This window comes from Abramis brama (genome assembly GCF_963993115.1).
Source record: "Abramis brama genome assembly, chromosome: 2".
NCBI lineage: Eukaryota > Metazoa > Chordata > Actinopteri > Cypriniformes > Leuciscidae > Abramis > Abramis brama.
The window spans coordinates 29845822-29871304 of NC_139964.1; the positions used below are offsets into that span (position 1 = coordinate 29845822).

The 25483-nt window shown below is 36.0% G+C and overlaps 1 protein-coding gene across 1 annotated transcript in view; it reads left to right on the forward strand.

Annotated features, from left to right (window-relative positions):
• gstcd (glutathione S-transferase, C-terminal domain containing) overlaps positions 1-25483 on the forward strand; it is a 51493-nt gene that overhangs the window by 25458 nt on the left and 552 nt on the right. The window contains exons 6-11 of the mRNA XM_084096370.1: positions 9225-9340; positions 9627-9671; positions 10101-10229; positions 17776-17909; positions 18773-18803; positions 22704-22773. Coding sequence (XP_083952496.1) covers positions 9225-9340; positions 9627-9671; positions 10101-10229; positions 17776-17909; positions 18773-18803; positions 22704-22773 — 525 coding nt within the window. The remainder of the gene's footprint in view (positions 1-9224; positions 9341-9626; positions 9672-10100; positions 10230-17775; positions 17910-18772; positions 18804-22703; positions 22774-25483) is intronic.

Below are 25483 nucleotides of genomic sequence, written 5' to 3' on the forward strand. Positions count from 1 at the left end.
AACAAGGCTCTGGATTCATTTATTACCCTTTTTTATGTCATTGCCCTTCCACAAAAAGCTCACAAGTCAATAACGGGTTGCACTAATCAAGCTGCCATCTTTACTAACGAGTTTCCCTGTATTGGTTAACCTCAGAGTCACTTCATAGAAGGGTCTTTAAGCTTCCGTTGGCTGCCGTCTACTTCCACCACAGCCTTCCCACACAATCCGCGTGGGCTCCCTGGGAACGTGAGCTCAGCCAGATGGGCCGCACTAGCGCCACCGCTCATGCTTTATTATGGACGCAATACAGCTGTTGTTTTTCTCTCTCAGCAAATGTGTCTGTCTCCAAACGAGAGCTCAGGGCTGGGGAGAGATTGCCGGCTGTGCATCGCTCTTCCAGTTTCCTCTGAACAATGTAATCGTGGAGGCGCAGGCCTTCAGTTTGTCAGAAAACAACCTTCCTGTCACACTTTGTGTATGTTCTCTTTGAAATCACAAAGAGGTCGTTAAAAAGCCGTTAGATGGTTCAGTTGAAAATGTCTCTGCATTTGTGGAAAATGACCCTCAGGCTGCATACGCATTCAATAACTAATGCTCAATTTTGTTTCATATTTTTCCTTTTTTTTTTTTTTTCTGGGTTGACTTGTTTGATGAAGCTGAAGATATACTGTTTTGGTTTCTTTTTATTTAAATATTGTGGCAAAACCTTTGTGTAAGACGTGAACTGTGGTAGTACTATGGTTTTGGATTTGCTTGCAGTAACGGTGCCATGATACATTTAATAATCATTTTGCTATATTAACACCAAAGCATCACACAGTCTTGTAATTCATGGGGGGGAAAAGTACATTACAAGGATAATACCATATGTTTTTGTCAAGTGCTACATTAACTAGTGTTCAAAAGTTTGGGGTTATGTTTTTGAAAGAAGTCTCTTCTGCCCACCAAGGCTGCATTTATTTGATAAAATACAGTAATGATATTGTGAAATAATATTGTTACAATTTAAAATGTCTTCTATTTGAATATATTTTAAAATGTAATTTATTCCTGTGATCAAAGCTGAATTTTCAGCATCATTACTCCAGTCTTCAGTGTCACATGATCCTTCAGAAATCATTCTAATATGATGATTTGTCATAACTTCCTATATTCTGGGTCATTCTACACCTTTCTTCTCAAACATTTAAACGGTATATCAGTGAAACACTGTACCTCCACAGTACTTTGTGTACAGGTTGTGGTGTTATTTTCAGAAACATTCATTTCAAACAGACTTCTTTCATTTGAAGTGTCATGGTTTGTGTTTTAATGCAGATGTTTGTGTGGTTAATCTTTTAGGCTTAATTTAACATTGAACCTCGTCGTGATGTCTGTCTGAAATGTCTCGCATACACGCTGGATGTGGATAATTCAAATATGGTTTCAAACTCTTGCTTGTCTACTTTGAGAATTAACCTTGTACTTGTTTGACCTGAATGTGTCAGTGTTTGTAAAGTAGAAGTGGATATTTTTAGCTATTAAGTTCAGCAGTCAAAAATGCAATTGATACAAATTTGACCCGTTTCTAACCTCTGCATGGCTCTGTTATTTTTCCATCTGGCAGCATTCTGTCTTAAGCTCATATTTCACTGTGTTTTGCACCACTACATCCAAAACAAGAACCAAACATGTATTTCTTAAATGAGGACAATCGTTGAATGAGTTTAAGTCTTTGAGGTTTGGCTCGGTTCCTTCGGAGAGTACAAATATGTATACTGTACATTGAAGCAAAGAAAGGGACACATTTGCTTTTAATGGATTTATATAGAAGCCAGAATGTAAGCATAATGTGGCTTATTTTCAAATCCTCACAATTGTTTAATGCTTTTAGGTGGTTGTTGTTGTTGTTCCCTGAAAAAATCCCTCATTAGTGTTTGTTTCTTATTTATATGTTACAGTATGAACAAACATCATATATTAAAGAGTGAAAAACTACCTTTACAAAAAGTGCTGCAGAAGCACAAGTGGTGCTTTAAGCTGTAATACCATTGCACTTTGAGATGCATATGGCCTACCAAAAAGGTTCTTGCTTTTCAGTTTATCAAAGGTAACAGTGGGAAGTAATGGTGGGCGGCATGACTACAGTTACATGATCACAAATGTTTTTTTATCCCTTCTAACTGTGACTTGAGGTCATGGATTTTGGCCTTTTATCTGTAAACTGTAAAGTGTTTTGTTCCTGCTCCAGATTGCTCACTGAAGCTGTGACTGTGAATTGTTAGCAGAAAAACAACCTTGAGGATGTCCTCATGAACAATTCTTGCTTAAATACCTTCATTCAGGCCTCTCCTCATCTTTTAAGCACAGATGTAGCCACTTGAATATGCGATTCTGATTGTCCACTCGAGAGGCCTGTTTTCTTCTGCTTTTGTGTCTACCGTAGAAGTTCTCCCTCCCCTGCTTTACACGTTGCAGCAGAAAGAAAGGAAATTGAGGTTTGGATTGCTGGAAAATATTCTCCCCTTGGTTTACTATTTGGAAGCCTATTGCTTGGACGCCATGAGCCTCTTGTAAGCCGAGTTATGATGAAAATGGAGTCCCTGTTTTTAATTTTCCTGTCCTCCACTCTGTCGATTTTTGAAAACACTAGTTCAGTGGGAACATTTCACATTCCAGGAATTTGCTGTTCTGAACCACATACTGATATGCACTACCGTTCAAAAGTTTGGTGTCAGGAGGAGTTTTCATTTAAAGAAAGAAATGTTTACTTTTATACAGCAAGAATGCATTAAATTGATAAAAATGACATGTATAATGTTAATTATACTTTTATAATTTTTTCTGTCAATCAAAAAATCCTTACATTTATAACATTTTCCACAAAAATATTAAGCAGCACAACTGGTTTCAACATTGATAATAATCAGAAATGTTTCTTGAGCATCAAATCAGCATATTAGAATGATTTCTGAAGGATCATGAAGACTGGAGTAATGATGCTGAAAATTCAGCTTTGATCACAGAATAAATTACATTTTAAAATATATTCAAATAGAAAAGTTATTTTAAATTGCAACATTTCACCATAGTACTGTTTTACTGTATTTTTGATCAAATAAATGAAGCCTGGTGAGAGAGAGATTTCTTTCAAAAACATATCGACTCACAGTGTTGCATTGATGCAATCAGATTTATGTTTTCCTATTATATTATCTTTTCCTGAAGAACATTTAATATCCATTGAATCTTTCCATTCCACAAGAGGTTCTGGAAAACCTTTTCTGGAACTGGAAAAACAGTTCTTCTTCTTCAGATTAATGAAATGTTCTTCACACTAAGAAAAGTTGTTTTTTTTTAGGAACTGTTCACTGAAAGGTACTTTGGGGAACCCAAAATGGTTTCTCTCTTCCATTAATGTGAAAAAACTCTTTATTTTTTAAAAAGTGTATAGTTCACTTAAAGGGATACTCCACTTTTTTTGGAAATAGGCTCATTTTACAACTCCCCCAGAGTTAAACAGTTGAGTTTTACCGTTTTCAAATCCATTCAGCCGATCTCCGGGTCTGGCGGTACCACTTTTAGCATAGCTTAGCATAGATCATTGAATCGGACAGGACCATTAGCATCTCTCTAAAAAAAAATGACCAAAGAGTTTCGATATTTTTCCTATTTAAAACTTGACTCTTCTGTAGTTACATCGTGTACTAAGACCGACGGAAAATGAAAAGTTGCGATTTTCTAGGCTGATATGGCTAGGAACTATACTCTCATTCCTGCGTAATAATCAAGAAACTTTGCTGCCGTACCATGGGTTCAGCAGGCGTAATGATATGACGCAGCGCCTGCTGAAAATAGGTCTAATAGGTTAGACAAACTTAGTCCCGGTCACGTTGGAAGTTACCGAGCTGGGGACTATTTTCAGGCTCAACTGTTTAACTCTGGGAGTTGTAAAATGAGCCTATTTCCAAAAAAAGTGGAGTATCCCTTTAATGGAGAAGCAGGTCTCTTAAACCAGCATTGGATTGTAAGGCATCCGATCTATAATCATCTCTATTCCAGGAAATATAAAGTTCAGGGCATCACTATACGTTATGATATTGTTAGAATGGTATGTTTGTGATGAGAACTGATGTAGGTGGAGCCCATGTCATTGTGAATCACAGGTGACCATATACTGAGAAATGTCAGTTTATTAAAACAACCTGTTTCTTCATTAACCATATGAAAGGGCACATAAAAAAGGATCTAAAGTATTGTGAAAAAGCAATATCATGAGAAAAATAATTGCAATATTGATATGTGATTTTATCGGTACAGCCCAGGATATTTTCTTATTTGTTTCATCCTTTTCTTCCCCAACAAATCTCATTTGCGTCTCAATCATCTGTCTCCCCACTATCACAATCTCTGTTTGTCTCAAAGGACTGCAGGGTGTTTTGGACCAAACCTGGGTATCTTTGGTAAATTAAAAACTCTGCCTGATCAATATATCTCATTATTCTATGAAAGTCTTCCTGGTTTTTCCACCAACACTCTCAGGACCAGAATCATCTGTCTGCAGAAAACATCTTTTGTAGGAATTTCCCTACTCAGTATTTTTAGAGTTGCTTTAATAGTATTACCAGTCACTTTTTGGTGACACCTCCATGTGTTAGGTAGGTACGTGTGTATTTATGTTTGTTAGATTTATTTTATTTAACTTATTTGCTTGCTTTATTTGCATTTACTTTGCATGCTTATCTGCTGCTTTATTTACTGTAGTTTTTTATTTTAACATATTTTCAGCCATTTTGCTACTTTTGATTTGGCAATAGTGAGAAAACAGCAAATTATTGCGTTTTCAAAGTTTTGGAGCATGACTCTTTGTTGGCAGAGGCTATTTACATTAACTCCGCCCAGTATTGTCTGATTGAGCCAGACAAAATTACAAAATTTTGTCAGAATCAGTGGCGTGGACAGTGAGGGTGCGTTTGACCCGAGTTCGAATCCGTCTTTTACCGAACTCATTCTTCTCCCTTTTTCCATCGCATATCAGCTCGGAGTAGCGTTTATTTTAGATACAAATTTAGAAAATATTTAGGAATCAACATTTAGCAATCTTTATTTCTATTTCTATTTCTATAGAACTAAAAACAACACAGTTTGTCCAAAGTGCTTTATACTCTCAACATTAACAAAAAGACAAATACAAATTAAGTAGAAATAGAAATAAAGTGCATAACAGGTATTTGTTAGTGGGAATAAAGTGTTTAATTGGTAGGGTTACAGTATACTGAGATGCAAAAAGTATCTTCCACTATTTGCACCAAGTATACATAGAATCTAACAACAATTTACACTTAGTGCAAAGAAAATACATTTTGTTGTATCTATCACTTTTTAAGCCACTTTGTCTATTCAGTGCTTGACTTATATATGCCACATGTTAATAACTCTTAATTATCTTCTTTTGAACTTGTAGCTAATCAGCCAATCTGGATGTGCTTTTAATAAATGACATAATCAGCATATCATAAGCAATTCATTTTAGAATTTGAATCCTTTAAGATCTCTGATAAAAACCAACACATCATTGTTCATTGGAAGGATTGCAGATTTTCAGAAGGATTTGATTCTCTTGATGTAGAAGAGATCCTCATTTGACAGCAGGCCGACATTCCTGTGGATTTATGTCTCTCGGAGACGCACTGCAAATGTGCTCTCGGTTAATGAGTTGCATCTTCACTGCATACCGCATCTCTGCTCCTCTCTGATAGCGCGCCTGCCATTCGAATCCTGTTAGAGGAAGAAAACATGCAAATTCCACAGGCGTTCTTTGCAAAAGAATCTGCATGTTTGTCTTTTCTTCCTCACCTGAGCCTGATTGATTCTTTTGTTGCCTGTCAGGATCATAGACATTAATTAATTACCAGGTGTTGATAACACACGATGAGCAGATCTTTACGAAGCTTTTGTTGGGCTGTTTTGTGGTTTTTGTTTCCTATTTGGCTCCAGGTAGTTCTTCCGCTCTCATCAGAGATTCGTGCACAAAATGAGCGCAGCAGTGCTCGACAGACGCGTCTGTGATTTATATTATACTGATGGTGTTTCTTCAGCGCTCGGCTCAAAACAGGAAATCTGCTGCAAATTTATTCCCCGTGGCAGTGTGTGTGGCTGTGTGAAAACAGCCTTCAACTCCAATTAAAGTTTGAGACGACTTGAGTGGCTCAAAAAGGGAGGGAGGGAGGGGGAGGAGGAGGGGGGGGGGGGTCTAAAATTGTATTTTTAGAGTAGGCCTATTCCCGCTTTTAACATTTCTCAAACAGCCGTTGAAATAGTTCAATCCGTTTAATCACAGCTGAAAGTGGCGCTTGGCTGTCCTCTTTTCAATTTGTAAACTGTATGAATGCAAAATGTACCGAATGGCATTTTTAGGTAGGCAGCTTGTTTATACTGATGTTCAGAGCCAAGCGGAGGACAAACCAAACAGAACCAAAATAATAATTCTCATCACTAGACAACCACATGTTCTATTAATAATTTTTATTTTACATTATACAGTAGTTCATTTATTATTATACCCATTGTGCTTGGTAACAATGCATGTCTTATGCGACTTCATGCATGTTTCAACAGAATATTACCCAAATTTATAAATGTATAACCATTTTTTTTTTTCTTGACCATGGCTTTGTTTTCAGTCATTTGTGTTAAAAAAAAGTAACGATTTAAATGTCCGTACTGTTGTGAAATGTTTTTGTTCACTGTACTTATTCCTATTATATTATATTATAGTATAGTATAGTATAGTATAGTATAGTATATTATATTATATTATATTATATTATATTATATTATATTATATTATATTAATTAGTGCTGCCAAATCGATTAATCACATATAGCAAAAGTTTGTAAGTGTGTGTGTGTGTGTGTATATATATATATATATATATATATATATATATATATATATATATATTTATATTTATATATATATATATATATATATATATATATATATATATATATATTTATATATATATATATATTTATTTTTTTTTATTTTATTTCTTTTATTATTATTATTTATTACACACACATATATATATATATACACACACACACACATATATATATATATATATATATATATATATATATATATATATATGTGTGTGTAATACAAATATATATATTAAAAAAAATATATATATACAGTGAGGAAAATAAGTATTTGAACACCCTGCTATTTTGCAAGTTCTCCCACTTAGAAATCATGGAGGGGTCTGAAATTGTCATCGTAGGTGCATGTCCACTGTGAGAGACATAATCCAAAAAAAAAAATATCCAGAAATCACAATGTATGATTTTTTAACTATTTATTTGTATGATACAGCTGCAAATAAGTATTTGAACACCTGAGAAAATCAATGTTAATATTTGGTACAGAAGCCTTTGTTTGCAATTACAGAGGTCAAACGTTTCCTGTAGTTTTTCACCAGGTTTGCACACACTGCAGGAGGGATTTTGGCCCACTCCTCCACACAGATCTTCTCTAGATCAGTCAGGTTTCTGGGCTGTCGCTGAGAAACACGGAGTTTGAGCTCCCTCCAAAGATTCTCTATTGGGTTTAGTTCTGGAGACTGGCTAGGCCACGCCAGAACCTTGATATGCTTCTTACAGAGCCACTCCTTGGTTATCCTGGCTGTGTGCTTCGGGTCATTGTCATGTTGGAAGACCCAGCCTCGACCCATCTTCAATGCTCTAACTGAGGGAAGGAGGTTGTTCCCCAAAATCTCGCAATACATGGCCCCGGTCATCCTCTCCTTAATACAGTGCAGTCGCCCTGTCCCATGTGCAGAAAAACACCCCCAAAGCATGATGCTACCACCCCCATGCTTCACAGTAGGGATGGTGTTCTTGGGATGGTACTCATCATTCTTCTTCCTCCAAACACGTTTAGTGGAATTATGACCAAAAAGTTCTATTTTGGTCTCATCTGACCACATGACTTTCTCCCATGACTCCTCTGGATCATCCAAATGGTCATTGGCAAACTTAAGACGGGCCTTGACATGTGCTGGTTTAAGCAGGGGAACCTTCCGTGCCATGCATGATTTCAAACCATGACGTCTTAGTGTATTACCAACAGTAACCTTGGAAACGGTGGTCCCAGCTCTTTTCAGGTCATTGACCAGCTCCTCCCGTGTAGTTCTGGGCTGATTTCTCACCTTTCTTAGGATCATTGAGACCCCACGAGGTGAGATCTTGCATGGAGCCCCAGTCCGAGGGAGATTGACAGTCATGTTTAGCTTCTTCCATTTTCTAATGATTGCTCCAACAGTGGACCTTTTTTCACCAAGCTGCTTGGCAATTTCCCCGTAGCCCTTTCCAGCCTTGTGGAGGTGTACAATTTTGTCTCTAGTGTCTTTGGACAGCTCTTTGGTCTTGGCCATGTTAGTAGTTGGATTCTTACTGATTGTATGGGGTGGACAGGTGTCTTTATGCAGCTAACGACCTCAAACAGGTGCATCTAATTTAGGATAATAAATGGAGTGGAGGTGGACATTTTAAAGGCAGACTAACAGGTCTTTGAGGGTCAGAATTCTAGCTGATAGACAGGTGTTCAAATACTTATTTGCAGCTGTATCATACAAATAAATAGTAAAAAAATCATATATTGTGATTTCTGGATTTTTTTATTTAGATTATGTCTCTCACAGTGGACATGCACCTACGATGACAATTTCAGACCCCTCCATGATTTCCAAATGGGAGAACTTGCAAAATAGCAGGGTGTTCAAATACTTATTTTCCTCACTGTATATAAACAAACTTTCCTATTGACATCACTAAATATAATACAATACAATATAATATATAATATTTGCTAGTCTGTATAATCAATTCACCTCTTTCTTCTATTATAATAAAATCATTTTAAATTAAACCAATATTTATTTATTTATTATTCTCCTATAATAAAATAATTTCAACCTAAAACAATATTTGTTCATTTTGATCTGTTGTTTTTAAAGCCTTCTAATTTTTTTTTTTTTTGCTTATTTATTTTTGACAACACAATGAATTAGTCATTTCCCATTCTGATGTGGGTTTAGTTTGCATTAAAGAGATATTTGGCTTTACATTATCACATATCTACTATTATGTAACATTTGTAACTTGCACACACATTTCTATTTTGGCTTTGGTTAAGAGTCTCGTTGCAGTGTGTTGCTGTTGGCCGTTTCGGTGTTAACATTCCCTTGTCTCCAAAGGTAAGATGTCAGACGCCCGCGCTGTGCGCAAACAACAGCAGCTCAACAACCTGCTTGCCACGGTGACGGATATGGCCCACCCGGGGAACACTGTGGTGGATTTCTGCAGCGGGGGGGTAGGTTACCTTCTGACATGTTAAAAATGTCTTGGACTTGTTTCTGTTTTCTTACGGGACGCACTGCATGCGTGTCAGTAAGCATCTGTTCCCCTCCCTTGTCACCTCGTGTAATCTTTGGGAGTGCTCTTGTTATTCTGTGCATACATATAAACCCTGACGTTACAGCTTTTGGGCAACAGGTCAATATTCTCGTGTTCTCTTGAGCAGACTTTGATCTGATGAGCTCTTTAAGGTCTGTTTCTCCCATGTTCTTTAGCAGCTTATTCTTCGTTTGTTTTCTCAGGGGCACGTTGGGATTGTTTTGGCGTACACACTTCCTAAATGTCAGGTAAGACTTTCTGATTTGTTCAAGTCAGGTTAACAGAATCAGAGAAAAGAAACTAAATCTGCCTTCCTCCCTGGTGAGCTCATTTGTAGACACTGGAAAAATAAACTGATTCCACACTATTGTTGTTTTTTTGTCTCCCTAAGCCCTTGTTAGGGAAAATTGTACTTTTACCTATGCAAATAGGAAAATCAACTCAATACTAGAATACTCTTTGAGTGCTAATACATATTTAATGGTTCAGTGGATTATTAGGTAGTTATTTAGAAGATGTTCTTCTTATTCTCTGCTGATTTTCTTTCCTTTTAATGAAATGGCTTTTTAAAGAGCAATTTGAGATGAATCAATGAGCAATTTGGCAATGAACCAGTGAGTGGTAAGAGATATAATATGCACCAAGGTGAAATATATCCCATTTGTGTCATTGTTCAGGTTATTCTCATTGAAAATAAAGAGGAGTCTCTGGTCAGGGCCAGAGACCGAAGTGCTCAGCTTGGATTGACAAACATTGGCTTCATCCAGACAAACCTCGACTACTTCACCGGAAACTTCAACATCGGGGTCAGAACCGTCTTATATAAAACATACATGATATTTGTTAACTGTTTATTATTATAGTGAAAAATATACATTATTATAGTGAGCGAGAGGAAGCCAAGACTTTTAAGACATATTAATATGCACCATTGGCTTCCTCTGGCTCACTATAATAATGCTAAAAGATTTAGATGGCACATTTTATTGTGTGTGTGTGTGTGTGTGTATTTGTAATTTAATGCAGGTTTTGTCTTTATGAATTAGTTATCTTGTGAAAATTCATGCATGTTTCTGATACTCCAAACAAAAGTAATGTGTTTGGAGGGTGTTTAATGGCTGCTATGAAGTTGATATTAGGCTTATAATCATTTCTCATAACATTAAGAAAGGTTGTTTAGCTCCTAAAATAGCATTGGAGTCTCTCAGATGCCAGAAGGGTTTAATATTTCATTGTGCATCTTGGTGTTCAATTTTTGTTTAATTGTTTAATTCTAGTTTTACATTAGATGGATTTCAATGTGGCCTCAGACATTTGGATCAACTGCAGCCTTTCATCGATAATTGCTTTTGTTAATGTTTGCTTTCAGCGCTCGTTCTTGCTATGAGGAGTTTCAATAATTTCACATTTTTGTCCAGAAGGTATAGATATCTCTTTATTTGCATTGCAAAGCCTGTTTTAAAGGATAGATTCTTGCACCCTGTAGTTGTAGCTTGTTTGATTCTCCCTGCCATCCATATTAATTATGCAGTTCACCCTCACGTTTGTCCTTTAAATCCTTTCAAAAGAGAATGGGTTGCTCATTACTGCATTTTGAGTGATGAAATTGGCTCCTTGACAACTTGCCCAAACATTAAGGTTACATTTCATTTTAAATGAGACTGATTGTGGAACAATGATATTATTAACAGTCATTTACACACATTTGTTTTGTGTTCTCTTAATTTTTAATTCGGTCAAATATTGTAACCACAAGCATATTAGAAATTAGACAGCACATATATTACTGTATGCAATCTAGTTGGATTGTATATTTGTTAAGAGAACTCCCTAATCATATTTGAAATAGACAGAAATTAAATTTTGTATTTTTCATACAGCGCTGGCGGCTTGTTTTGAGTAGAAACCTTGCGAGTTTTGTTTTTGTTTTGTTTTTTTGTCAGTTTGCCAATGTGGTGAGAAAAAAAAAAAAAACGTAATTCAAGATATATTCTCTGAAAACAAGTCTTATCTTACACAATTGTGCATTTTAAGTGGTATTTTTACTGGAAAACAAGATAAAAATACTGATTAAATACTGATTAAAATGATTTTTTGGACGTGTACTCTTTGAGGGGTGCTGTTTTCTGTGATAACTGAGGAAGTATGTACTTTCTGCAGTTCTTATATTTGTTTCCGGAGGTAATGAGATGTTTCTTTCTGCCAGAGACCTGCAGCCTCTGGCCTCGTATCCACAGAGAGCTGCAGCTGCAGTATTGAGCTTCACACACTGCTCCTGTGTGTGTGTGGGGGGGGGCTATTTTCTTCCGACACAGACTTTATCAGACCTTCACTGGTTCCCAAAACTAATACGTGTATCTGTGTAGAATTTCTTTTGGGCACCTATAGCACAATCATTAAAAATAAGAATGTCAATGAGATTCATATCAAACAGTCAACAATTTAAAAAAAATAATTTAACATACTAGGTTTATCTAGGTTTTTCCCTCCAGACCTCCATGAAATATTCCTCCACTCACATTGCCGCAACTCTGCATTAAAGGCCGATTTAGGTCATTAAGTTATTGAATTTGAAATTTTTACCTTTGAGTTTCTTAGCTATATTGTGTTATCTTGCATAACTCTGCACATATCATTAGCATAAATGATTAAAAGGTTTGGTTGCTAAAGCAGCAGAGCCGGAAATATTGTTTTCCAGTGGTTTAGATGCGTGAAAATAGCTACTATTCCTTTTTTTAAGACAGTCTGTAATAAGGCTTGCAGCTACACTTGGAAAAATGACTAAACATGGGTAATGATGTGAAAAGAGAAGTTATGGGCTGTTTGCTCTAACTTGATTTGTTGTACCTGTTGAATGATGGTGAAACAAGCACACTGCTGTGTTCGGTGGCTGTGAATAATGAACTTGCATTGTAGTCGTGAAGTTGTGCCTTCATCCCTCGGGCAAACTACTTAATTATAAAGACTCCCATTGAAGAGAAGAAAAGAAACATCATCAGCAAAAAAATGAAGACCTACTGCATGAGAAAAACTAATAAAGAATATGCTTTTGCAGCATGCTTTATTATTTTTCCGTTGTCGAATGGTTTATACAAGAAAAACTAGCATTGAGGATGACGTTAAGCTCTTTGTCAATGTCTTATATTTTCAGCGCTTTCAGAAAACTTAATTTATTAGGTCCTCCAGTACAAGAGACCACACAGAACCATTGCAGATTCCACTTTATTTGGAAAAACAAACTTGAGCTTTGTAACACTGCTTCTTTCCCATGCTAAACAATATTCATCTGATCTTTTGGGAGACGGCCCACCAGCTTTGTCTCATTATGACTGTAAATTTGTACTTGAGGCGGAGCATCCGACATTCCGATGGAAGACTTGGAATGACTGCGATGTGCTTTTCCAACCTCTTTGCATTTTAAAGAATAGATTCTGGCATAATTACATGCTGCCAAATAATGCAAATAATATTACCGAACATTCACCCACAAATACTAACAAACAATATTTTGTTTCATTTCATTTAAAAATAAAAAAAATAAAAAATGTGTTTTTTGTTTGGATCTTATTTTTTGTTCCTGATTTAGTTTTCTCGCTTTTGATTTTGTTTTGACATGGATTGATTTCTGTTTCACTGGGGTTTTTTTTGTGGGTTTCTGGGGTTTTTTTTTTTTTAGTTTCTTGCTTATTTGTTTTGCTTTTTGTTTATTTTTGTTGTTTTTTGTTTGTTTTCTTTGCTTTGATTTTTGTCTTTTTTTTTTTTTTTTGGATCTTATTTTTTGTTCCTGATTTTGTTTTCTCGCTTTTGATTTTGTTTTGACATGGACTGATTTCTGTTTAACTGTTTTTTTTTTTTGTGGGTTTCTGTTTTTTGTTGTTTTTTGTTTCTTGCTTATTTGTGTTGCTTTTTGTTTATTTTGTTGTTTTTATTTTGTTTGTTTTCTTTGCTTTGATTTTTGTCTTTTTTTTTGGTTTGGATCTTATTTTTTGTTCCTGATTTTATTTTCTCGCTTTTGATTTTGTTTTGACATGGATTGGATTTTGCTTTTTGTTTATTTTTGTTGTTTTTTGTTTGTTTTCTTTGCTTTGATTTTGTTTGTTTTTTTTGTTTTGCCTTGTTTTGCTATGAGAACAGTTCATTTTGTGTGTGTGTGCGTGTTTATTTTGTTCAACAAAAAACCCCTGAGAAATAAGATATGAGCCTTTTGATCATGTGCAATGAAGCAAAAAGACATGATACAATTGTAATGATAAAACAAACAGGAGTGTTTTATATTTACACTTTAAACCTAGTGACAGTTTATTGTGAAAGCTCTACTATAACCATAAGTACACTATTATTGTCATTATAGCTCATATTCCTTTACCATGCTATGACTATAGCTACATCTTTTTTTTTTAAGCAGATATCTTGTATTTAGTGTTAACGTGAGTTATATTATATTATTTTTTTCATTTGTGCTTTTTCTTGCATTAAAGCATCTGAACTACCAGAATGTTTTTTTTGTTCTTTTGCCTTTGGTGTGAATAGACTCGCCTGTGATTTGCTGTATTTTTCATTTAATTGGTGTTGTGAAAAAAAAGAGCTTTCCTCCCCCAGTTTATTCCTGAAGTTCTACTGTAGTTGTGCATTGATTTACTCTTTAAAGTCTATCGCCCGTTATTGTCAGTATTACTTCAACTGTACTACATACAGAATTTCATCAGTGAATGGTCATTCAAAGTTGTACTTTCACAAAACATCTTCTGAAAGTTCTCCCAGCGTCCTTAAGAAACACTTTCTGTAGTATTGTCATTTTTTTAAATTCACCTGCTGCATGACGTCCTCAAAGCTAAAGGTTTTCACGGTTGATTTTGCTTCTTGTGGTGATGAGGCATTCTGTTTTTCGCTTCAGATGTGAATGCATGGCTCCATTATGAGATGGTGGTCTACTTCAAAGAACTGAAACCCTGCGTTAATGGATTGTGATTAGTACATTAGGGTGGCCCTTGAATACTCAAACACCTGCCCAGGGTTTTTGAGAATGGCTTTATTCCAGATCCTGTTAAAAAGACATTATGAATCATTTCGTTCTAATTAGCGTCTCGAGAACTTAATTACAATCCACACTGGACGCTTTGCCAATATTGCTTTTTCCCTAATTTATTTTGTCTTGGCTTTAAGGCTGTGTGTTTTCCCACACAAAGTTCACGGACGTAATTCCTTTCCTATGGCAACTCCAAGCAGCGTGTAAAGCGAATCCTCTTGAGATTTGGTCACATTTCCCAGAAAACTTCTTATGGGGGATTTGAAGGGTGTTAATCCATGGGTTTGGTCAACTGTGCGCTCACACTCACTGAGACCAGAGTTTGCATTATTTGTTCCAGTTTCTCACCCTAATGGTGATGGATACAGGCACTGTTCTGGTAAAGGCGTGAGCAAAATCGAACGCTTGATCTTTCACAAGCCTCTGTATGGACATCTAAAGCTTTTCTTTACCCTCCATCAAGCTGTTTGATCCAATTTTCCTGCTAATAGGCAGAGAGACATCTGCTGTCATGCAGTGTCACACCGGCAGGGTATGACTGGCATGCTCTCTCTCTCGCTCTCTCTCTCTGTGCCCGAGTCACTAACAGATCAATGAGAACACGCTAGATACAGAAAGGTGGGAAGAAATGTGGCCAAGGACAAGCATGAGTTTAAACCGTTTTTTAGTTGTCATGCGTAGATTAACGCCACTCTGAGCACATTTGCAATGATGTAACCAAAATCGTGTTATGCTTTTATGCATTATGCTTTAGATAAAACAACCTACTGGTTCAAATGCCAAGTTCGTTCTAGTAATTTGGTTGCACTTTATTTTACATTATGTGCACTTACATGTACTTACAGTGTACTTGCCTAAAAAGCTCTGGTTAGTATAAGGTAACAACATGGGTTGAGGTTAGGTTTAGGGGTAGGTTCAAGGTTAATACCTAGTTATTACCCAGTTATTTTTATTACTATAATAAGTACATAGTATGTACATGGGGACCAGGACTGTAAAATAAAGTGCTACCAGTAATTTTTTAATCTTTCATGTTGGCTTAATTTGTTTTGGAAAAAAACTGCTATATCATTCTCCAAATTTGTTTTGAATTTACTGACTTTGTTGTGTAACTATCAAGTAAGCAAATGTCTTCCATATACCTTGTTTTCCCCTCTTAAAGGGCACCTATTATGACTCTTTTCACAAGATGTAAAATAAGTCTCTGATGTCCCCAGAGTATGTATGTGAAGTTTTAGCTCAAAATACCCAACAGATCATTTTTTACAGCATGTTTAAATTGTAATTTTTTGGGGCTCAGAAAAACGCGCTGTTTTAGTGTGTGCCCTTTAAATGCAAATGAACTGCTGCTGCTGGACGACCCAGGGGGCGGAGCCTCACGAGCTCATGCTTCAGTCAGGACAATCTCATCTGATAATATCAGAACAGAAACTCTCAGTTGCGGTGTTCATTTCGACTCGGAGTCGGACAATAATGCCCACAGAGCCAGAGAATATATGCTGTATGGACATAGAACAGGTATAGTTTAGTTTAATTATGGTTATAACTTATTTGTCATCTGCTTTTATCCACTAATACAAGCCTGCTGTAGCAAAACCCGTCCGAATGATGACCAAAATATACTGACGAGTTCAGTGAAGTTTATTGTACATCACACAAAAGATGAGCGTTAGTTTTACTCCAGAGAATCTCTGTAAGAGCTGAATAAACATAAGTGCGCATTAAAGTCTTATCCATAAACTCTCTCTCTCTCTCTCTCCCTTTCATTATCAACAACATACACAGCGAAGTACACAAAACACTAGTTACAATTAACAGTAAACAAATATACACACCTTTTCAGTGGGTGCTAAATAAACTGGTAAACCTTATATCCGTAAAATGACTTGATGAGCTGTCATAAAGAGCGCGCTCGCACTTTCATTTCTTCCGTGTCCAGTCACGTTAGGCCTGTTGCTCCGGAGAGTGTAAGCTTGATCACAAACAGTATACAGATCCATCCTTGAGTAACAACGGGAGTAAATGAAGACTGATATGTGCATTCTTACATCCATCAACAACACGCCTCAATCGCTTAGGAGACATTCTTGTCTACAGCTGCTCAAGCGTCGAACAATGGCGGACTCTGTGTCCAGCTCACTCAGGGCGGGTCTAGGCTCAAACTGCAGTGTCAATCAACCGTCGTGGGCGGGGCCTGCTCAATTCTACGTCACATTGCGCCGAATCTGAGAACAGCTCATTCTGAGACAGTGCTTATGATTTATTGAGATTGTAAAAAAAACACTGGGTGGATTTTTATCATTCTAGGGTGGTTTTGCTCACACACTGCCAACACACATTTATGTTCAAACACCATGTAAAAGTGAATTTTGCATAATAGGTGCCCTTTAAGGATTTCATCCTTTTAATTAGCCATTCCGATATAATATACAATATATATAATATACCTCCGAGTAACCTTTTCAGAAAAATCTAAAAATTAATTTGAATGAAAATGAAGACAGATGAAGATATATATATATATATATATATATATATATTATATATATATATATATATATATATATATATATATATATAATGAGCCATTTTTTCAAGTCATTGTCTGTATAAATAGCTTTTTTAAGTGAATTAATTTCTAGTTGATTTTGTAACCAGAATAATATTAAAAATGCACTACTGTTCAATAGATTTCTTTTTTAAATGAATACTTTTATACTTTTATTCAGAAAAGATGCATTAAATTGATCAATAGTGACAGTAAAGACATTTATTATGTTATATAATGATATTTTAATGATTTCTTTCTCAAATAAATATTCTTTTAATGTTTATATTAATCAAATAATCTTGAGAAATGTATCATGATTCCACTAAAATATTAAGTAGCTGTTTTTCAGAATTGATCATAATAATTAATGTTTTTTGAGAAGCAAATCAGCATATTAGAATGATTTCTGTGACATTAAAGTTAAAAATTCAGCTTTGCCATCACAGGAATAAATAGAAAAGAAAACAGGTATTTTAAATTGTAATAATATTTCAAAATATGACAGTTTGTATTGTGTTTTTGATCCAGTGAATGTGGCGGCTTGCGGCCTTGAGGATAAGTGTCTTCTTTCAAAACATTTGTCTTTTGAATGTATTTGTGAAAAATGACTGACCCTTTTTGTCCAAAGTGACTTACAGTACAGTAGGCTACACTTATTACAATAGACAGTTTCCCACACATATCTTGCTCTAGAGCTCAGGTAGTTTGATTACCAACTTTTGTTGAAGAACCCATGTCTGTAACCTGCATGACTGGTGTGTTGTGTGTGTTTCAGGTGGCCCTGCATGCGTGCGGAGTGGCAACAGACATGGTGTTGGATCGCTGTCTCCAGGCGCGGGCGGGATTCGTCATTAGTCCATGCTGCTACGGGTTCATTCAAAACACACTCAAGTTCAACTTCCCCAAGAGGTCAAAACTGCTTCTCCTTCCTCTCTGACTTTTCTCACTTGCTATCTTTCTCTCTTCTCATTTGTTCCCCTAATTCCACAGTACACAACGACAGTGTAGATATTATAATCCACAGTATATTAAAAGCTAAGCTCTGCATACACTCAAAAGATACTGACAAGAACATGAGGACGTTCGAAAATAGCCAACCATAATAGACAAGCGTAATAGACAAGCATAATAAACATTCATTATTGCATCTATTTCTGTCTTTCTCTTCACATGAACATTCTCCGAATATTCTGTCCTGTATCAACAATCACAGCTGAGCCTCGTCAGTACCACGTTAAATGTTGGCAAGAAAATGCAAAAATTAGAGAGTGTGTTTTCAAACTTCTTAACAGTGACGATCAGTCATCAGTTTTTCCCCCAATCTCAAGCAATCACTCTCCAAATCTGGCGTAAACTGTCATTTAATCTCCGGCAGGAATTTTGCCGCAGGCCACGAGCATCAGGGTGGCGAGAGCAGGAAATTATTTTTCCGTGGTTGTGTTCATGGTGTTGCTATGACAGCGGCCCATCGAGGGATTTGTCATTTGTTGCATTCAACAGTAGAACAGGAAGAGCGACCTGATGATAGACAGTTAATGTGCCAAACATTACCTACCACACACATAATCTCAAAGACTTGCAGAGCTCTTCTCTATCATGCAAGTGTTACGTGAGACATCCCGTTGTATTTACAGTACGCACGGCTTATGATCCGGATGGACTGTCCTCTCCTTAAACTTGTTTTCTTTTAATGTGTCATTTAATTTTTCATTCGCTCCTCAGTGTGTGTGTGTGAGTTCATTAAGTCTGCCCCCCTCCGTCTCTCTCCACAGCACGAGGTTTGCGGAGACTTTGAGCTATAAGGTAAGTGTTTCAGCGCTCTCTTCATTATCACCTACACGTGTGGGACGCCACACTGCCTGATTCTTATTGCACAACCTCCACAGGAGTCCATACGCCTCATGTATGTGAAGCACAGTGTTTGCTTTAGTCCTGTTCAGGTCATGAGTTTGGATGCACGGTATATATGTATATGTATACATATACATACTCTGTATATACTATATATACAGAGAGAGAGAGTGTGTGTACTTTATACATATATAGAGACCCCTCTCTCTCTATATATAGTACTCTATTTGTTTAATGTTATTTAATATTAGTTTACATCTTTTTACTTTGTTCTAGTTAGCTTTCATTTATATTTGATATTTTTCCTACTTTTTCTTCTATATTTTTTTCCAGTTTGTTGCCAACATTAATACTTGTAAAGTTTTTTGGTAACACTCTATTTTACAGTGTCCTTGTTACATATGTTACATGTACTTACCATAGTAATAACAGTAAATTATGCATAATTACATGCAACTAACCCTCAACCAAATCCTAATCCTACCCTAACCCCATAGTAAGTACATGTAGATGCTTAATATTACTCAGTACTTAAATGTATAATTACACTGTAACAACGACACCTTAAAATAAAGTGTAACCGGTTTTTTCCCCCTCCAACTGTTTTCATGCCTGATTTTAATTGATATGTGATTTTTTTTTTTACTTAATGTGAAGTAGGGTTAGGAATCAAGTTTTTTTTTTTTTTTTAGTTTTTTTATTCAGAACCAAAAGTGATACAAATGTATTGAACAATTGATTTTCATGATGCTATTATTTTAATAGTTCTTGAACATTAGTAAAATTACTAGAATAAAATGTGAAATGTTTCTCGCACTGTTGTTGAATCTACAGCACCACAACAAAATTATAATTTTTTGTGTAATTTTTGTTATAGAAATTATGATTAGTGAACCTTGAGTCTGAAATAGATTTGAGTGAAAAAAACGAAATAATCAACGTCAAACAGTGCAAGCATTGTCATGGATGAATGGCTCTTTTGAGCAGGTCCTTTTAAGGAATTTGACTCATGAATCAGTGTACTTGCCTATGACCATTGCAATCGAATTTTACCTCTGACGAAATTCTGGCAATGTCAGAAGTTTTAACGCTCAGTCCTGTAGCCTGACTTTGACCGTTAAATCAAAAACCAAAGAGCGCCGAACCTGATAATGCAACTAGTGAGACAGCAACAAACCACCGCTTGCTCCACACACACCGTCTTCATATTTTTTCAGTTTCCTTTTCAAGAGAAGTCATGATCAAAATTAATGCTAGAGATGGTATTTGTTTGCTAGACACCATTTCAATCCTGCGTGTAAATGCAGCTCACGTCACTGAACGTGTCACGGATTGATGTCAAACTCCAGGTCAGTTTACTTGTGTGCGTCTGTTTTTAATGCGTCTTGACTGCCGTACAATCTGACATTAATGACGACTGAGATCCCACAGTGTGACATGGCTTACAGCGGGGATCATGTTCATGCAGTCTGACAAGCAGCAATCATAAAGGACTATTATAAATCATACAGTGTGCACCCGGCTGTAGTATGAGAGGTATTTTTGTGTGTAAACTGGGTTAGCAGTATAGATTTGTAATACTGACAATCAGTTATCACCATGAAAAGAATTAGTTTCAGCCACACTTTCATTCCTCGTCACGACTCATCTTCACTATGGATTTTCATCAGCTTTTTGCTCTCAGCACCAGCTCTGTAAAAATGTTACTGTACACGCAACAGATTCTGAGTTGCATAAAACATCTGTCCATAAGCCGATGTTTTTCCTTCTCTTCTCTTGATTCTCAGATGAAATTGTGGGAAAAGTGTGTGTGTTTGGAAATTCCTGGGAATAGAGTGCCCCTTGTAGCCCCTTTCCTGTAGGTCAAACAGTAGAGAGTTGGCGCTTGCAACGCCAAGGTCATGGGCTCGATTCCCAGGGAAAGCAAGAATGTAAATGTGTACCTTGAAATGCAATGTAAGTCGCTTTGGATAAAAGCGTCGGCCAAATGCATAAATGTAGCTGCACGTTGTATTTTTCCTGGTGTTTTCCTGCTCCAGGCACTATGCTGGAGTGGAGGCGGAAGTGTGAGAAATGGATGAGGTTAATCAGCCGTACTGTATCTCACTGTCATCAGTGTTCGCTCGACTCCTGCATCTGCCTCTTTCACGCTGTGTTCAAGGCCACTGCTGAGATATCACCTACAGAGGGCCACAAGAGACAGCCAGTACCTTGGGAATAGATCTTGAACAATTAGAAATTGAATCTCTAATGTTTGCTAAGACGAGCATCACTGTTGCTATTAGTATTTGGATTTGAACAAACTGAATTATGAATTAAGCTGTTTGTACACCGTAAGAAAATCCATTAAATTTACGGTAAGAAAATACTGCAGTTGTGGTTGCCAGACATTTAACGTAATATATACGGTAGCAACATTTTAGGCTTTAGAGATTTAACTTAAAATTTACAGTATAAAAAAAACGTATTTCATTAACTTATATGATGTTAATTTACCAAGTACTAATATCTGTTTTATACCCTGAAAACTACGAAAAACAGGTGGTGATGAGAAAGTCACATGATGAATCAAAGCTCATCACAAGCAGCTTTTCCACAAGCTGAGAAGATAAATATATAATATATAAAAAGAGCACAGTGTCATTCACACAAGCACAAAACACCATCATGGTAACACACATGACACTAAAGTAATGCAATAAACATTAATTTAACAACATTTGATGTAACATAACACACTAATGTACATAACTGATAAGACAAACTAAGAAGAAACAGTTATTTCAACAAAATCAAAAGTGAAGTGTCACACAGGGAATGCTGGGAATCTCAATTTACAGTTTTTCACTGTAAATTAAACAATGACTTGTTCTTTTTCACTTCCATTTACCGGTATTTTACTGTAAAATTTAGGTTTACGGTTAGATCTAATACAGTTATTCACCGTATATAGAACGGAAACTTTCTGTTAACCATTAACAGTTTAATGAATGCATTTTTACAGTCTTTTACTGTTAAAATCACGCTTGAGGTGAACCTTTAACACCCTATATAGCAACTTTGGCACAGGTAAATATCACTCAAAGTTTGATCTACACACAGTTTAGATGCATATAATTCCCCCCTTTTTTTAATTTGCAAGTGATTTAATTTGACCGGATTATTCAATGCATTGTGATTTAAAATGAATGCGTTGAAATTCCCTACAGAAAAATTGATTTTATTTTAATTGTTTGGATTTGATTTGAGTTCAAAATGTAAAATAGATGGATTCCCTTTGCTTCTTTCCAAGCAAGCATGATCGATGCAAAAGTTCTTATTACTAACAAATGCTGAAGAAATGCTTTACTGTGTTAAATTAACTCTCTACTGTGTTATAGCATCTATAACCGCTATTAGCCTAGAGGATTCAACTTGATATGAGGAATCAATCTGCCAGGGCTGTTACGTTCCTTTCCATCAGCACTTGTTTCACTCAGTTAATGCAGAATAATGGTTGCTTGAAGCCATCGTTGGACAGGAACAGCAGAGGAAGTCTTTTTGTTCACTTCCTTGCAACAGTCCCTGCAAAAAAAAAAAAAAAAAGAAGAAGAAAGAAACTGCAATTAGAGTGGATTGATTTACATAAAATGAACTGGGTGCTGCTTTCCTCTGTTTCTCCTCTAATGGCTGGTTGCATCGGTTGATAAATGGTCTATTCCCTCACCACAACCCTAACGATCTCAAGCATTGATATTTCTCTGCAGCTGAGCTGTTTTTCAGATGCTTTTGTGTGTTTATGTGCAAGTGTGTTTATTGATGTGTCAGCATGTGTTTTTTGGTACATTAACATATGTTATATGGTTTCCACAGGAGCATATGATCCTGTGCAGGTTTGCAGACCAGACAGCCGTCAGTTTACCTCTGGATCGGCGATTAATCGGTAAGATGTTTGGTTTTTTAACAGGTGGCTGGAGTTATTGTGACAGTTTTGCTTTAGGTCTGGAAATTCCTAATAGAGTTCGTCCATATGGCTACAATTTTTAGCTCAGAATAAGCTGCAGTGTTGAGCAGACTTTATGGCAAAATTCTGGCTGTGCGTGACTATTGCAGCCCTTGCAGCCATGTAGAACTCCTTGGCAACTGCTTAGTAACTAATTAACATTAATTAATTGCAGCATGGTTAATTGATTTCCACTTCTATTGGGTTCTATGGACCGTAAGCAATTGTTGGGTTACCAATTTTAAGAAGGGTTTGAGTCTAGTATAAATGGAGAATCTTTAACATTGTAATGTGGGAAAACAAAAAATGTGTCTGAGATCGCCCCTTGTATATTTGAATTATTATTATAGGCACTATATTATTATTGTACAGGCACTATTTGACCGGTGTACACTCAACAGCTAGAGAATACCCATAATGCACTGTGAGAGTTGCGCGCTGAATGAATTACAAATTCTGACCAGAAGATGGCGCCATTTTCCAAACCGCTGATGTCCAATGTGGGTACACTGTAATATCATGCAACTATAAATTCCTTTTTAATTGATTATTCAATTGATTAATTAAGGCGAGACACAGCAGGCAAAAACATCGTTTTTTTTTTTCCACTGGTCAATTTTGAGATTTTGGGATATTTGTCTTCAATAACATGTCTTCTTTAAGACTTGTGGTGAAAAAACGTTCGAAATACACATTTAGGTCTTTATTTTACTACACTTTGTCCTCCCGCTGCTCTGCGATCGCTGTCTGCACACTGTCATCACATACATCACATACACCTTTAGAAAGCTCTCTCTCTCCTGTACAATGCTGTCGGATCCAAATATGGTCATTTACTTTTTATCAGCAACCAATCGTGAAAGTAAAAGGGGGGATTTAACTCTAAATGCGCAATCTCATTGGCTGATATCTTAATCTTTAAAGCCCGTTTTTTCAAAATGACTTCAAAATACTCAGAAATCTCCACTTCAGTAGCACCTATATACACCAAACTTTCCAGTCTTGTACCTAAGTATATTATGAAGACATTTACCGAGGGATTTGTAAATATTTTATTCCTAGCTTGATTTATATAACATTTTATTCCAAAAAACATGGCGAAAATCAATTTTTTAAGGCTATTGACAGTATATTCTGATTTACAGGATAACAGAAGTAGATATCCATAAATCCCTCTGTAGTTTTTTTTTTCCCATCTAATATGTGAACACAATGAAAAATGTATTTTGAACCTGACTTTAACTTTTTTTTAAATATATGCAATTTAGCGCATATTTAATTAGATAATGCCTAATTTGCATATTTAAACATTAAATTACAGAAAACTTGTAATACATTTTTTTCTCATCTTAATGTAGGTAATCAACTGGGAAAGTTTCATGGTGATATCTGCTAGTTAAAATTTTTACCTTATTCACCTGTAGTGTCTCGCCTTAAGGTTTCTGCATAGTTTCCATGACAAATTTCAAGATGAATCGTTACATTCATACTACTGGAGCTGCCTAAGTTTGCTAAGCTGATGATTATTAAAGACAAGCACGAACGATGCAAAAGCGGCAGCCCTTCCGGCGCTCTCAGTGTCTGAATTCACTCACTCGTTTTCATTCACTCCTTCGGGTGAACTATATTACTGGACTAATGTAGGGAATAGTGAATGAGTGGATAGAGGGCGATTTCGGACACAGACAAGATCTCCCCGCTCTGTCAAACTTCTCGCTACACACTTGCAGCCCCGCAGTCTCATCCCACTCTCACATAAATCTGACGCTGCTGTCATCTTTCCTTCCACTGCCCATCTTTTATAGCTGGCGAGATGACAGCCTCTCAGCCTCTTTACAAAACACATGCTAACCAGCGCTGTTGCCCGTGCCGTGCCAGTCAAACCCCACACTTCACAAAGACTTTCAAAGGCAGATATCTTTGAGTTCAGATGAGCTGTTAATTACAGTTTGATAAGATGAAAAAGTTTGTTTAAAGTCTCACTGTTTTATCCGTCAGATTACAGAGAGCTTCTTTAAAGAAATGGAATTTCAAATGACTTTAATAATATTTTTTTAAAAATGTGTCATGGTTTCCACAAAAATATGAAGCAGCATGACTGATTTCAACATTAAGAAATGTTTCTTGAACATCAAAAGTAAATTATATTTTAAAATATATTTAAATCGAAAAAGTTATTTTCAACTTTAATAATACTTCACAATATTACACATTTTTTGTTGTATTTTTGATCAAATAAATGCAGCCTTGCTGAACATTTGAAATTTTTATATAACATTTTTAAAAATCTTACCATCCCCAAACTTTTAAACACACTGTAAAACCTATAACAGTCAAATATATTAAACTAAATTAGTTCATTTAATTTAAATATTACTAGTTCATTGCACTTAATAGAACAAGTGATGTGAACTCAATAACTGATTATATTAAGCAGAATGTTTTTATCAATATAGTTAAGTTAATCGAGGGGAGTTTAATTGTATTTTAGTAAATATTCTTTTAGTGAACTCAAATGAAATGAGTTCACAGTACTCAAAATTAATAGTTTCTAAACTTAAATGAATTGAGGCAGCATTTTTGATCATTTTGCAGAACTTTCATGGCCCCCAGGATATTTTATTGTATGAATATATGAACAAACAATACA